General features: G+C 35.1%; 1 protein-coding gene across 1 annotated transcript; it reads right to left on the bottom strand.

The window, feature by feature from the left end:
• Nucleotides 1–3,209: 3,209 nt before the first annotated feature.
• Nucleotides 3,210–5,574, bottom strand: LOC120074625 (cytochrome P450 710A11-like). The gene has a single exon (XM_039027806.2). It carries the CDS (start codon nucleotides 5,097–5,099, stop codon nucleotides 3,573–3,575), a length of 1,527 nt encoding a protein of 508 aa, XP_038883734.1. The 5' UTR covers nucleotides 5,100–5,574; the 3' UTR covers nucleotides 3,210–3,572.
• Nucleotides 5,575–16,553: the final 10,979 nt, after the last annotated feature.

Below are 16,553 nucleotides of genomic sequence, written 5' to 3'. Positions count from 1 at the left end.
TATTTTGTATCCAATTGTTGTACCTTGTTTCGTATATGAGTTCATATAATTTCTTCTGTTGAAAGAAATAATGTGTAAGAACTGAATAACACTAGCAAATTGATTACACTTCAACTAGATACATTAATTATAATACACACATTGTATATATTAATAATATTTGAAAGAAAAATTAATCCAAATGGTATAATAAGGCTTATAAATTGAAATAACAAAAAAAAAAAAAAAAAAAAAAAACTCAAGATCTTATGTAAACATTGTTCCGGAAATAATTATTCACTCTACATGAGTTGCACCAGACTCCAATGATTGTCTTGGTATGGAACAACGACTAATTTTTAGTAGAAATGCAACCTTAAATTACTCGAAATTAACAGAATTCCTGGATACTTGCTCTCAACTTAACTCAACATCAAAAGGAAGAAAGAAAAGAGAAGACTTTTCAAGTTGAAAAGGAATACCTAAAATGAAGAAACGCGTGGCTACTTTTCAATTTTATTTCACTCCCACAATCACAATAACGGAAACAAAAATTTTGTATCTTTTATTTATTTTTTCAAAAGAAGTAATTTAGTGTTCAACCTTTTGTTTTATTTTTGTTTTCGTTATTTATTCGATTTTAGTTTTTGTATCGTTTATTTTTTTCGGTATTACTTTTTCAATTGAGAACTCATGCATACCATTTCATACATGATATACACATCATTTCGTGGAATAAATAAAATACAAATCATTTTATTTTTCATTGGTCCAAATTTCATTTTCAAAATGTCAAAGTGATGGTTCCTTAACAAAAAGATTAAAGCTTTTCAAGAAAATTTGAATTTTAAGAATTATGTCAAAATAAGGTTTTGTTATCCAAATTTAAACTTTTATTCCAATGAATGTATTTTAATTTTATTCATTCAATATATATATATATATAATTTTTTTTCTATCTTTATATACTTTTAAATTTCATGTCAAAATATTTAAAATTTAAACTTAACTATAAACATATATTTGAAAATCTGATTTTTCCATAAAAAAATTTGTCTTGAAGTTTTTTACCCTCCAAAAACATTTCATTTACATTGTAAATTAACTTAAAACAATGAAACATAGTTTTAGATACTATTTTCTTTAATTACTTAATTTCGTAATAAACATTTGGTAATTAAATTCAATCAAAATTAAATTTTGTTATAAAATTTAGTTCATGGAAATTTTAAGACATGTGCATTACATGTGTCTTTCAATTAATAAGGTAATAGCGGACTATAGCTGACTATACATATCCTTAATATAATTTGAAATGGTTTGGACAACCAACAACCTCCCAATGATGATGCTCGTACATATAAGTTGACAAAACATTATAAATAAGTAATAGCGTAGAAACGTTTTTACATATAGCAAAACAGACAAAAAAGAAAAACAGAAAAAAAAAAATCAAAGGAAGCTAAAAAAAACAATACACGGTCCTACTTCTTTTTACCTAGAAAGTTTAATCTTGAATTTGTTTATATTTCGTTTGTTAAGTTAAAAATGTCTAACATGTCTCTAAATTTTAATTTTATTTACAATAGGTTTTTAGTAATCATAATTTTAGGATTATTTTCAATCTAGTTTAAAATCCTATCAAACAAAACTTCACCTTAATTGTGTATGAGGATACCGTTGGACGTAACCTATTTAGTTGACTAATAGTGACAAAAGCTAACAAAACTAAATAGGATTTTATGAATGACTTTTAAGTTGCTTATTAGTAGTGCAAAACTATGTTGTGCCTTTTCAATAGGAGGGACGAAAGGTTATATTTTGAAAAGTTAACGAACCTTGATTCTTTTATATAGATATGATATTCTCCTTTGGTCGATCTCCTAACATTGAGCGTAGTGATTTCATAACTTTTTCTTAGCGTACTAGAATAAAGAAATATTTCTAAATTGTATAATAATTCCTTAAACTTTCAATTTCGTTTTTAAGGGATTATATAATTCTTAAATTTGTATCTAATAGATATTGATTTTTTTTTTTTTTTTTTTTTTTACATTAGAAATAAAATCTACTAATCTACACAAAATTAAGTTAAAAATCAAACACAAAATTCAATTTTCTCCTTGCTACATTCATGAGAATTGCTTATCAGAAGACTTGAAATAAAATTACCCGCCTTTCCCATTCAAACAAAAGACAAACATATGATATTATATTTAAAGAAACCCAACTTATTTGACAATCATGTGATCGATTAAAACAAGAAACATGTTAGTTTTTTTTTTTTTTTTTTCCCTTCTTCTTCTTTCTCATAAAATGAGAATCATGATGAGTAAAAGGCTTCATTAAAAATGGTAAATATAGCTGTTGAGTGAAAATTATGGAAAATTTTCTAGTTCTAAAGTACCAAATTCCATTTGTTCACCGCATATCTATATAGAATGAACCCCACGTCATTAAATGTCTCGTTTTTTAAAAGATGTTGACGTGACAAACGAATAAATGTTCAATAATATTGAAATTTTTTTCGAAAATGACTTTTCCAAATTCCACCCCATCCCATTTGAGAGGGTCCCACAAACAAATATTGTCAAAATTATACTCTAGGCTCTAACCAACTGATCTGATACTTAAAAAGCAATGTCGGAATTCCCATGCAAAGAAAAATGAACAAGAACCAAGAACACCACACAAAATTATTTCAATGTTTCATTTAGAATATTTGCTTTTTAAATAACAGTTTGAATCAGAAATAAGTGATACATTTCCTTATAAAAAAATATATTATTTTTAGTCCATTACAAAAATCTCCTCTAAAATACGATAGTAATTACAAAAATTGAAACTTCTAGACCCTCAAACTTACATAGTTGTAAAAATTATAACAATTTTATAAATTTGAAGTTCAATTTTTATCATTTCGGAGTCAAATTTTTAAAGTTTAAAAAGTCTACCATTTTAATACTTCCAAAAATTTGATGACTCAATTTTTATCATTAAAAGTTTAAAAGTGTAATTACAACTAACACCATGCTTTATAGATATGTATCCAAAATTCAAAATTGTGAGCATATTATGATATATCTAGTCTAAAATATAAAAATAGTAAAATATTACTATCTATTAATGGTAAAACATGACAGACTTCTATCAAGATCGTGACAGATAGGATCAGATAGTGTCATTTGACTATAGGTTTATGATTTAAAATAATTATTCAGATATAAAACTATTAGAATAAGATAAGTGGATTATTAATAATTAAAAGAAAATTACAATCAGATAAGCGGATGGACAGACGGCCGGCCCATCCACGTGATGCTGATTTGTTTATTAGAAAGGACAAGTCATCGCCAGAACAGCATTTTCCTTTTAAATATTCAAAACACAAATCTTTTTTTTTTTCTCTCTAATCGAAAGCTCCAATAATCAAATCAACAAAAACACACACATTTCCAACACCCCCCCCCCCCCCCCCTACACACACACACACACAAAGAATCCCAGCCGTCCGTTTTTCCACCCAGATTCAAATAGGAAAAAAAAAAGAAAAGAAAGAAAGAGGAAAAGGGCAATTTGGGAATTTGGAAAAATTATTCAAGCGAAAGATTGGGAAATCGAGGGCACCGCCTGGATATGGAGACCATGCAGTCATCTTTGGGACAGATGGTGGGATTGAAGGCGATTTCATCACAGCCGTCGGATCTGTGCCTCTTGAAATCAAGCAACGTACAAAACATTGCGATGAAGAGCACCAGTTGGTTGAGCGCGTACCGTTGCCCAACACACTGGTGGGACCCAGCACCGAATGCCAGAAAGTTCCTTTTGAAAATTCGGTCTTCTTGCCTTCCCTCCGAGAACCGTTCCGGGTCGAACCGCTCCGGTTCTACGAATCCCTGGAAGCTTGACTCGTATGCAGATGGAAACACAATTGCGCCTTTTGGGATCGTGTATGTATCCGTCAACGGGAACTCCGCCGCCGCCACGTGCGGCACTACCGTTGCCGGAGCGCGGTAACGGACCACTTCACGTGCTACTGCCTGAGTGTACTTCATTTCCAGAAGCTGCTCCGCTGAGATCAGTGAATCCGATTCCGGCGACCAGATGGATTTGACTTCTTCCCGAACTTTGGCCACCACCTCCGGATGCGAGTCCAGGAGACTGACGGCCCACAGAAGCGACGAAGTGGAAGCGTCTTGAGCGGCGAAGAGGAAATCGAAGAGATAAAGGCCGAGCTCGAAGTTACTGGTGTGAACGGGCTCTGGCTCGCCGGCCGCTGCTGCAGCCTCGAGTTCTTTTACGGTGTCCTGCATCCAAAAGTCAATCAAACACGTCGGCTCTTCTTCTCTCTTCATCTTCGTCTTGCTCTTCTCTGCACAGTCGGCAAGGACCTCCACCAGCCGGTCAACGGCGAGTTTCGCGTTTCTGAAACCTGTTCCAGGCAAATCGATCGGAAGTTTCATCAGGCCAACATTGAAGATGTTGTAATCGACTCTGAACTTCTCGCGAACCTTTTCGCCTAAATACGGCCCAACGAACACCATCTGAGAGGTTTCGAGGTTAAGATCTCGAGCCAAAAACCTCAAGGGAATCGGCTTCGGCGAGGATTCCGACGACTTTTGATCCCAAAGCTTCAAGTGCTTCAGAATAATGATCTGCTGAAGCGCGGTGTAGGTGCAGAGCGCTTTAGGCGTGAAATTAGGAGCGATTCGACGGCGGAGATCCTTATGCTTTTGCCCCAACATATAAATCAGATTATCCTCGCCAAATAGCTTCTTCCCGAAGGGGTGTCCGACGAGATTCATAGCATCGGAACGCACATTGGCGAAAATCTTGTGAGAGAGTTCAGTGTCGCGAATGAAGACGATGAAGTTTCCGGCGATGTAGTTGACGGAGAAACCAACTCCGGAGGATTTAGCTAAAGAAGCCTGAATTTCCCAGAAACGAGCAGGGTTTCGGACGAGAGGAATTGCGTTGCCGACGAAGGGCACAACGAGAGGAGGACCAGGAACAGAGCGTTTCTTCTTCAAATAAGAGATCTGCTCGAGAAAGAGGAGCAGAAACAGAAGAGAGGCCGCAAACGGAAGCAGTGGCGAAAGGAAAGCCAAAACGGAATTCATAATTACTTCCAGCGAAAGGAATCTGAAGCAAAGTGCAGAAGAGAAAGAGAGTTAAATAGGGGAATGAGACAGAGAAAGTGATTACGACGCCATTAAAGCATTGAAGGAAGAGAGAGAGAGAGAGAGAGCTGAGAGAGAAGGTTGGTTCAGAGTTTCAGAACACTTGAGGGGTGTGTGAAGAAGAAGATATTAAGACATGAAAAATGCAGATGGGATCTCGGCAGACTGTCTCCCTTCCCCTTCATTTTTATATTATTTCCTATTTCTATATAAAATTTCATTACTATTTTGGACCTATTTTATAGTAATTTTGTGGATAAAACATTATTTAATATCTCCAATAATACCGAGATAACACACACACACAAAAAAATCACATTTCACAAATAAAACATATTTAATTTTCGCCCATTGTTTAAATGGTTGGTGTAATCTTGATCCAGATCGATATTGAGACCAAAATAAAATCTTCAACTTCTTCTTTGGCACGCTTGCACTATTAATTCTCTATTTTTCAATGAAATTTCAAGTCAAGATGACGGTTGAGAAAGGAAAAAAATGAGAGAAAAAATGAAAGAAGAAGAAACAAGAAACCTCCAAATCAAAAACGATAACATTGAAGATACTATCAAGAACCATCCGAGTCAATTCCAAAAGGACAAATCAAAACAAAATTATGTTGAGTAATACATAACACAATTCTTGATAAAGACAATATACACTACAATTTAGATTTTGAGTCTACAAATTTGCCACATAATTTGTTTCTCCACTCAACTATCTATTCAACAATAAAAAAGGAAAACTTATCGAGGCTTTTCCTCTTTTTAGACTTCTCTCTTCGAGAAATTGCTCGCACTCATTCGATTTTCTTTATCTCGTTCTTTCTCAACTTTTATCTTGGTCACGATTTATCATTAAGACAATACAAAATCAACCGTTCAAGTAGTTAAATTCTTTTATCTTGATCTTCATATAGATCCCGACTAAGATGACATACAACAACAATCGTTTAAAACAATAGGCAAAAAAGAAATTGTTAATTGAGAAAAGTAAAAAACTATTTGTATTATTCATGACAATTACCCCTTCCCTTTCATTTTCTCTTTTGTATTATTTTTTATTTCTATAGTAAAATTTATGGTTAATATTTGTTGGACAAATTATCAATCTAAATTATTTTTTATACTTCAATAAATAAAACATCAATTAGCTTCGCTAACAATTCCATCTTCTACCATGACGATAGTTGAACTGAAACAAAAAAATAAAACAAATTTTGACTGGTTGAAAACAAAAGGGGAAAAAAAGTTTGACTGGGTTTTTATTTGGTCATAATACAGTGGTTAAAATCATCTTTTTACTGAATGCTGATGCAACCAACTACAAAATACTTTTGTCTCAAAAAAAAAAAAAAAAAAGTAGACCATGCTAACCTGTAAGGATAAGTTGTGAAGTTTGACCTAGTAAAAAAATGTTGTAATGAATTACATAGCCAAATTGAAATTAAATCCAAACTATATGAACCAAATTAATAGAAAAATTCCTACCTTTTATTCAAAATATTTTTGGTTCGCAAAAATAACCATACCCCTCAGAAATAAGTTTTTATAACATCATCTGTATTATTTTTCATTCTTTTATTGCGCCAATTGTGAAATGTGTATTTTTTTTAGTCCCGATAAAATTAACTCTTAAAAGCGTATTTGGTAGAGAATTTAAAAACAATAGGTTAAATAAAAATATGGTTATATTTCGTATTTTCAAATATCTATTTGGTAGAATTTAAACAATTGCAAACTAGTTGTAGTTATCCACTAAATATTAGTTGATAATAAACTATTAATAATTTATTTATAAACATAGTTTATGTTAAAAAAACTGTAAAATTATTTGTTATAATATATAAGTTATAGGATAAATTGAAAATCTTTTGTCCTTATAGTTTGGAAGAAGTTAGAATTTAGGTCTTTATGATTAATTAGAATTTACCCCATATGGTTTGATAAAAGATTCATAAATAGTTCTAGGTAGGGATTATTTAAAAGGATTTAACAAAGCATCGAGACTATATGTGAAGTTCTATTAAAACATAGGAACTAAAATTTAAATTTTAAAATCATATGAATTAACTTTTAATTTTATCCAAACCATAGAGATTGAATTTGGAATTTAATCTAATTTATAATATATTACATAATAAATATTTCAGAATTTACACTGTTTTGAATCACAAAATTTTCGAAAATAGAATTCGAATTGTCTGCCAAACACATATTCACTGATTCCAGTGAATTTGAAAACATAAAATAGAATCTGAATTGCGAACGCATTTATAAATGATAGGGCTCGACATCAATTTTACCAAATAATGAATATATTGAATATGTTTTATAAATATCCATAAACATCAACAAAAATCCCCTAGTATTTTCAATACGACAAAATCTATAACTTAATCGAAAAATAATTATTAATATATCCATAAAATTGAAAGGTTGGAATCAACGTATAAACCTCGATACTTGAATCGTTGCTCTACCAAAAATTTCACCTACCTTTAGCGTACACCAATTTCAATAATTAACAGCTTTGAGTTTAATGTAATTTAAAAGTCAAAACTCACATTTTTCATCTGTTGTGATAGAGAAAGTTCGTACCCCACCACTTCAAAAGTCCACATTTCTAACAGTTTCTAACTTTGAACAGGTTTTGTAACAAACTCACCTATTCTACACTTTTATCATTTTTTTTTAATTTTTTTTACCGTTTTTAGAAACAAAAAACAAGTCATTGGGACTTGGAAGAAATTATTTGTTCTGAAAAATTGGTAGAAATGGCCATTTGAAAGTATAATTCCGACCACTTGAATATGAATTTCGATCAAGATTCAGCTGATATATTTCCTAGAATTCATGTAATTTTATGGTATTTCTGTCATATTTTTACCTTGCATCTTTTTGTGTGTTACGGTTTGGTGCATAAAAGAAGCATAAATAACATAAATCTAAGTGATATTGACTATGCCCAATATGAAATATAATAGCATGTTTATATTGTGGGAAAATCTCCAATATTATTGTAGGAATAAAAAGAAAAACAACTAAGAAATTATAAGAAAGCAATAAAATTAGGAAACACAAAAAATTTATGTGAAAATCGGAGAAAAATAATGACCCACCTGAAAGAAATCAATTATGTGAAAAATTGTTACAATCACACAATAATTATCTCATCGATCTCAATCACAACTTTTTTTATACTACTCGTACTCTTTAATCTCACTCTCAAACTAGATAATACAAAAGAGAACTTAACTAGAGTTAGTTGACTCAAAGATCTTTACAACTACACTTCTAATAGTTTGTCTTAAATCACTAATCACTATAAGAAAAGAGAGTTTTTGTGACAAATTTTTAGTAGCGTGTGCAAATTTTGTCACTAAAGGTCAATTTATAGCAACATTTTGCAAAAATGTCACAAAAAGTTCATTATTAGCAACATATATCTTAAATTTGCATCATTAAAAGAATTTGCAATGCACCCACTAACGCCACTAAACCATTAAAATATTTTAACTACATATTAAGATGTCACTAAATATATATATATTATTATTAAAAAAAAAATAGTACAAATTTGTGGCTTTTTCCCTCTCTTCTTTCCCTCAGTTTTTCGACATCATATTCCTTTCCTCCCTCTTAACTCATGCATCACGTCGGGACGAACGGAGGTTTTTATTCACCGTCGGAAATGGACGCTACTACTCACCGCCGCGAAGAACCTGTTGTGAACCCATGGGACGAACAACCTGCTGCACGAAGACAGAACTCCTTGCTAAAAACGGAACACCCCGCTGCCAATATACCATTGGCGAATGAACACTTGTTGCGAACAGACCACCGGCGAACAACCTCCCTGCTGTGAACAGACAATCGGTGAATGAAGGTATTGTCGAACCCACTCATTTTGGAACTCATACATCACGGGTAGCGAATAGGTTGAAATAAACCCACAATGTATTTGTTTCCAAGAGAACCTACTCATTTTCAAGTGATTTTTGTGTGAAATTTCTATCAATTAGTACACATTTAACCCCGATTTTCAAACTCACGCAACTCTTTGATGATTCTAGTCTGACCACAAGGCACTTGTTTTTAGAGAACCATTCATTTTCAGATACTTTTATGTGAAATTTCCATCAATTAATACACTAGAAGCATCTTTTCGATAGGTTTCTACCTATCAACAAATTGGAAGCAACTTATTTTTAGAGAACCTACTCATTTTCAAGTTATTTTTGTGTGCAATTTTCATCAATTAGTATGTATTTTGTTAGTATATTTAGCCAATCAATTTTTCATCAAGAACTTAATTTATGAACTCAACAAGTTTTAATTTCTTATTTCAAGAACATATGGGTTTGGTTATTTAGATTAATGCCAGTTAGTTTCTTTATTTGTTGAAAAATACTTCTTCTATATTGAAGATAAGATGATAAAGAATTGAGAACCTTTGTACAAAATCCCTAAAATTGAAGTTAAGTTTAAGAATTTAGAGATAGTTTTCAATCTTTCCTTATATTACTTTCATGAAAAATAGAAAATTTGGTAAAATAATTTTTTACTGGTCGTGCAGCAACTCTATTTATGTTTCTTCTCCTCACTTTGAAAATCGTATAGGGTGGTTTTAATGATTTATAGCAAATAATTTTAGCTTCGACTAGAAAAGTTACTATATTTGTTCATATTATCGAAGTTGATAACTTATAGCAAGTTAGTATTATTTCATTTTGTTTCAATGATAATCTGTGATATTGGGAATATTTATCTTCAATTATAAATTTTGGTTTAAATACAAATTGATTAGTTGATTCTTGATTTGCTCAAAAGATTATATATTTTAAATTTTTTAATAGGTTTATATATTAAATTGTGTATTATTTTTATAATTAATAAAATACTTTTACCGAGGTTAACGTTAGTAAATTGTATTTAAAAAAAACATTCGAAATTTTATAGTGGCACAAATTATTAATTTTATCGACGCTTAAATATGTTGCAAAAGATACTTGCAATAACCATTGATCCACATTTAGTAACAGTCTTATATGTTGCTAAAACATAACTTTCAATAAGAAAATGCCAGTGTCACTGTATAAGAAAAATAGTGACAAATAACGTATTGCTAAAAGTTAATATTTAGTGACGTCTATGCATTAGTAAAATGTTACTTTTACCAACACGTTGTCACGTGGTTATTGTTAGCAACAACCAAACGTGTGACACTTGGGCTATTTTACTATCAAAGAAGCACCAATTAAGCCTTTATGAATAGTTTTTGCCTATTGAAGACACTTAGGTACAAGAAGAGAGGTTTTAAGAGTGTTGGACAAGTGATTGAGTTTGAGAGAATGGTCGAGAGCTTTGTTGATGGTTGATTGTTGATTCCAATCGATGATGTACAAATGAGGGGTGATGGGCTATTTAGAGCCTTGCCCTACTGACCTAAAGGGTTTAAACCACCCTTGAGGGCCAGTTATGGCTCATCTAGAGCCTTCTTAATGTGTCTTGAAAGGTTCTTAGGCCATATTAGGCCTTTCTATAAGCATCCAAGTCTATACGAGAAACTTCTAGACTCTTCTAGGCTATTCTAGACCATTACAGAGAAATCTAGAACATTCATGTGTGGATTAGAGTTGGGACATTGCAACATGTCCATGAGCCATCTAAATTCGTTTGACATGTTATGGCACTTTCTATACCTTTCTAGAGGCTTCTGAGACTGTGTGGGGCTGTCTAGCCCATTATGGCACTGTATAGGCCTGTATGGGTGCTTCCATATGTGTTTAAACCTTTCTCAAGTGCACTGGCACTGTCTAGTACCTTCTGGGATCATCCAGGGCTGCCTAGGCCATGGGTGAGCAATCTAGCCATGTCTCTAGTGTTCTAGAAGCTTCCGAAGTTGTCTAGAGATGTCGCGCATCTTTCAACATTGTCTCGAAGGGTATCAACCATGGGCATGTGTGTAAGGACTTGCATGCGCGGCAATGCGCACACGCCTTATCGTATGCCTCTGTGGGGTGCGCGTAGGGACGTGCGCGTGCCCGTTGCTTGCGCACAGGGCTTGTCGCCTAGGGGTCGAGTGGGTGTGATTGCTCGTGCACCTCTGGATTCATGCAACCGAGATAGGGGCGCACGTTTGGTTGTGCGCCCGTTGGCTTGCCTGGCCTCGCACGGGGTCGTGCATCATCTGGGTGTGTGCACACGCTAGGCTACGCGCACGATAGTGCACATGGGCACTCGATGGGGCACTCACATGGGTCTTGGTCGTGCATCTGAGGTTTAGGCGCTGTCCTACGGCCTTGACAACTTTCCTGATCACTTGGGCGTGCATGTGTGCGACGCTTGGGGGCGTTAGGGTGCCTCTTCCTTGACTCCTCGTTGGCCTTGCTAAAGAAATCTTGGCCTATTTCAACGTGATTTGAAGGGTCATTTTTGTGGAGCGTGACAACCTCCCCCACTCGATTTTGCAACGTCCTCGTTGCGAGTGGCTTCTTCGAGCATCCCGTTTCCTTTTTGTTTCCCTCATTGGATTGGGGGGAGACTAACCTAGGCTTTGTTCCCAGTTTGTCTTTGGGTTTTGACTCGGCTCTTTGGCTTCTTTCTTTTCATTCTTTTTTGAAGAGACATCTTGGACAAGGGTACTAAGTTGGTACATGGAGCCCATTCTTGCTTCTGGCTCTCCATCTTTTTCCAACATCTTGCAGGACACAGAAGCTATGGCATTCAATTTCTTCTTTTATGGACAGTCTCTCGTCCAATGTGGCCCATTACATAGAAAGAAAGGTCTAGGAGGCTACTTAGGTTTGAAGGACTTTCCTTCGTCTACAACCGGGGTTTTTCCTTTCTTCCTGCCATTTTTCGAGTTTCCTTTGGCCTTAGGATGATTCTCCTTCTCAGACTCTTAACACTTCTCCTTCTTTCCTTTGGAAGAGTAATATGTGAGCCTCTATAGTAGCAATGGCATCATCAAAGGTCTTCATATTGCACCTATCCAGCAATCCTCACCTAATCCTTGAGGCCTCTCTGAAATGAAAGAGTGTGTCTTTGTCGGACAAATCCTCAATCTCGAGCATGAGGGTTGTGATCTCCTTTATGTACTCGGGAAGGCTGTCAGTCTGCCTTAGCCTTCTAAGCTTTCCTCTTGCCTCCATGTCGGCATTGTAGGAACAAAATGCTTTTGGAGTTTTGATTTGAATTGCTCCCACATATACAAGTTGCATTGGCCACGTTCTCGTTCAAATGCTTCCTGCACTACCACAACTGGGTTGTTGCACGTAGGAACTTTGATGCATTGGCAATTTTATCACCCTCGTCGATGACACTAATGGCCTCGAAGTATTGTTCTAAGCCGAATAAGAAATTTTCCACCTTTGTGGCATTGCGTATGCCATTGTATGTGTCGGGCTTTGGTACCTTCAAACCATGTGTGCCATGTATATGTGCAGCGAATGGAGAACTAGTGGAAGCATTTTGACTACTAGCCCTATGATTGTCCTGACATTCAACTCAAATGTCGTCGAGCTCTTTACAAAGTTCATGGAGCTCACCCTCCACAAACTTACGTAGATTAGCTACATCAATGGATAGGGCACTTACCTCCATACCGAGTGTGCATCCAAGCTCTGTGATCATTTCTTTAGCAGCAACACTGATCTTGGCATTCTCTTGGACTAAGCCTTCGTAATCATCACTCAGCTTGCCAATCGTTGCTTGTACCTCCTCAAAGCTTTGCTCCAAATTGGCCAAGCGAGTTTCGACATGTTGTCTCGCTTCTAGGGCCTTGGAATTCCCTCGCTTGAACGGAGAGTGTTTTGCCTTTCGGCCACGAGTTGTTGGACCTTCAACAACTTGCTCAATCAATGAGCAATATCCATCCTTGGATGCCATATGGTTGCAAGGGCTAATGAATATGTGTGGAGGTACCTAGGTTCAAGGACCGTTGCTCTGATACCACCTGTCACATGATTATTATTTGCAACAACCAAAAGTGTGGCACTTGGGCTATCTTGCTATCAAAGAAGCACCAAGTAAGCCTTTATGAAGAGCTTTTGCCCATTGAAGACACTTAGGTACATGAAGAGAGGTTTTAAGAGTGTTGGACAAATGAGTGAGTTTGAGAGTGTGGTTGAGAGCTTTGTTGATGGTTGAATGTTGATTCCAACCAATGATGTACAAATGAAGAGTGATAGGCTATCTATAGCCTTGCCCCATTGACCTAAGGGGTTTAAACCGCCCTTAAAGGTTGGTTATGACTCATCTAGAGCTTTCTCAATGTGTCTTGGAAGGTTCATGGGCCATACTAGGCCTTTCTATAAGCATCCAAGTCTATACAAGACGTTTCTAGACTCTCATAAACTATTCTAGACCATTACAGAGAAATCTAGAACATTCATATGTGGGCTGGAGTTGGAACATTCCAGCATGTCCATGTGCATCTAGAGTCGCCTGGCACGTTCTAGCACTTTCTAGACCTTTCTAGAGGCTTTCGAGACTATGTAGGGCTATCTAGCCCATTCTGGTGTTGTGTAAGCCTGTCTGGGTGCTTCCAGACGTGTTCAGACCTTTCTCGAGTGCACTAGCATTGTCTAGTGCCTTCTGGGACCATTCGGGGCTACCTAGGCTATAGACGACCATTCTAGCTATGCCTCGAGCATTTTAGAAGCTTCCAGAGCTGTCTAGAGATGTCACACGTCTTCCAGCATCGTCCTGGAGAGTCTCGGCCATGGGTGTGTGCTCAGGGACTCACATGCGCTTGAGGCGTGCGTGCGCAACAACGCACATATGCCTTATCGTCTGCCTTTGTGGGGCATTCGCAGAGCTTGTCGTCTGGGGGCCATGCAGGCGTGATTGCTCATGTGCACCTGGACTCGCGCAACCGAGGTAAGGGCACACGTTTGGCCATACATCTGTTGGCTTGCCTAGTCTTACATAGGGTCGTGCATCATCTAGCCATGTGTGCACGTTAGGCTGCACGCAAGATGGCACACATGGGCACTCGATGGGACACTTGCATGGGTCTTGGTCGTGCGCCTGAGGCTTAGGCGCTACTATACAGCCTTGGCAGTTTGCCTGATCACTTGAGCGTGTTATGGGGCGTGATAGCGTGCTAACTTTTCTTGTAGTGAATTGACCCAAAAGCTTAAGCTAACGGATGAAAGTAAATTTAATTATAATATTTAACACCTTCCTTCACTTGTGCGCTTGAAATATGAAGAAGACCTAACAAGTGAAATGAATATTACTTGGGGGAAGAAATAACATTACAAGGGTTTGAACAAGAACATCCTGAACCAATTTGCACCGATATCATCTTAAATCACTGATTGGCCCAAAAGATCAAGCTAATGTGTGAAAGTAAATTTAATTATAATATCTAACAAATTTCTAAAACCTACAACATTTACAACTTTGATTCAAAAGTTTTTGCACGCTCGAGGGATGATAAAGAACTAAGGGTCTGTTCGTTGGGCAATCTGAAAACAAGGGATTTAAAGAAAATAGAGTTATATTTCATGTTTTCATTATATGTGTTTGCTAGTAGATTCAAAAATTAAATTCCAATTTAAACAATTTTTAAAAATGTGTTTGAAAACATAGTTATAAACTATAAAACTAATTATAATTATTCACTAAATACTAGGTTGATTAAAAAATATTAGCTATTAATTTGTGAACTAGTTTTATGTAAAAAAAAATGTATAATTATATTATTTTGTAATATCATATTATTCACACGAGGCTTCCAGAGAAACTTGTTTCGTGGAGTTGAACTTGAGTTGGTGTTGATATTGAAGTTGATTTGATGCGATGTGGTTCGATCTCTAATACTTGATTCTCTGATTCTCTCTCAGTTGGGTGAATGTGCTTGACTTGAAGAAGAAAAGCACCGAACGTTCTTGAAGCATAAGTCTTGGAAGAGTCTTCTTTATGTCTTCAAGGGTCTTCTGTCTTCTAGGAGTGGAGTCTTGGAAGTCTTCTGCTTATTGATGAATTCTCTGGACTCTCTGAATGTAGAAAATGCTTGTATCTTCAAAGAACTTCAGTCTTCAGAATGCTTGAATCTTCAGAGGACTTGAGTCTTCAGAATGCTTGTATCTTCAAAGAACTTCAATCTTCAGAATGCTTGTATCTTCAAAGGACTTCAATCTTTAGATGTAATCAGCTTAGGAGTCAAGGAGTCTTCTGGTTATAGAGAATTCCTTATAAGCTCTCTAGAGTATAGAATTGTTGACCCTTCTAAATGAGGAGAACTTATCTATTTATAGAATTCACAGGTGAGCTTGGGCTTGGTTGATCCATGGGCCTGGCCTTTGGACCCAATTAGTGGACTTGGGCTTGGTTGGTCCATGGGATTGGCCTTTGGGCTCAATTAATCGGATTTAGACCTGATTTGACGATCAAATTTAGCCTATTTTTTTACTTAGGTTGACTTTGACCTAAATAATAATATCAAATTGGGTTCAGTTAATCTTATCTGATTCAACAGTCATGATAAAACCACGTGGCATCATTGAAATTTGCCTTCAACTCCAATTTAGGACATATGTCAACTTCTAATTGAGCCCAAATTTAATGATTTGGAATTTCATCATTAATTTAGTAAATGACGTAACAACTTGTGATTAGTCTAAAATTTCTCATTCAACAAATGACCCTTTTGAGATTTATGCATATACATGAGTAGATGAATCTCGAAAAATATAAAGTTGAAAAATCCAAATATATTTGTTCTTGAATTTGTCCGTCAAACTATGAATTTAGTACATAAGTTTAACTTGAATTTGGGATAAAATTTGGAATATCGCCAAATTTACGAAAAATTTTGAGCTTTGTCCCAATTTAATTTGATTTGGATTTAAGATAAAATTTGGGATATGTCCAAATTTGAATAAAAGATGATTTTTTTCTTATCCGCTCAATAGGATACTTGGATTTGGAATATGGCCAAATTTTAATTTGGGATGAATTTTAGATCTTTTCCACAACTTGATTTAGAACCAGATGAATTTGATATAAAATTTGGAATATGCCCAAATTTTAATTTGAGATTTTATCCTTAATAATTTGGATTGAGGATAAAAGTCTGATGATTTGGATTTGAGATAAAATTTGGAATATGTCCAAATTTTAATTTGACTAAATAATTTGGGATAAAAGTATGATTTGGTGATTTAGGTGGGATAAAATTTGGAATATGCCCAAATTTTAATTTGAGATTTTATCCTTAATAATTTGGCTTGAGCATAAAAGTCTCATAATTTAGATTTGGGATAAAATTTGAAATATGCCCAAATTTTAATTTGAGATGTTATTTGCAATTTAATCTCAATGTTGAACAATTTTGATTTTGAATAAAATTGGGAATATGGTCAGATTTTATCCACAACTT

The sequence above is a fragment of the Benincasa hispida genome, chromosome 3 (genome assembly GCF_027475165.1).
Source record: "Benincasa hispida cultivar pf3 chromosome 3, pf3_genome.v1.1, whole genome shotgun sequence".
Taxonomy (NCBI): domain Eukaryota; kingdom Viridiplantae; phylum Streptophyta; class Magnoliopsida; order Cucurbitales; family Cucurbitaceae; genus Benincasa; species Benincasa hispida.
Note: the sequence above shows the minus strand (reverse complement) of the source record. Positions and strands in the feature narration are given on the sequence as shown.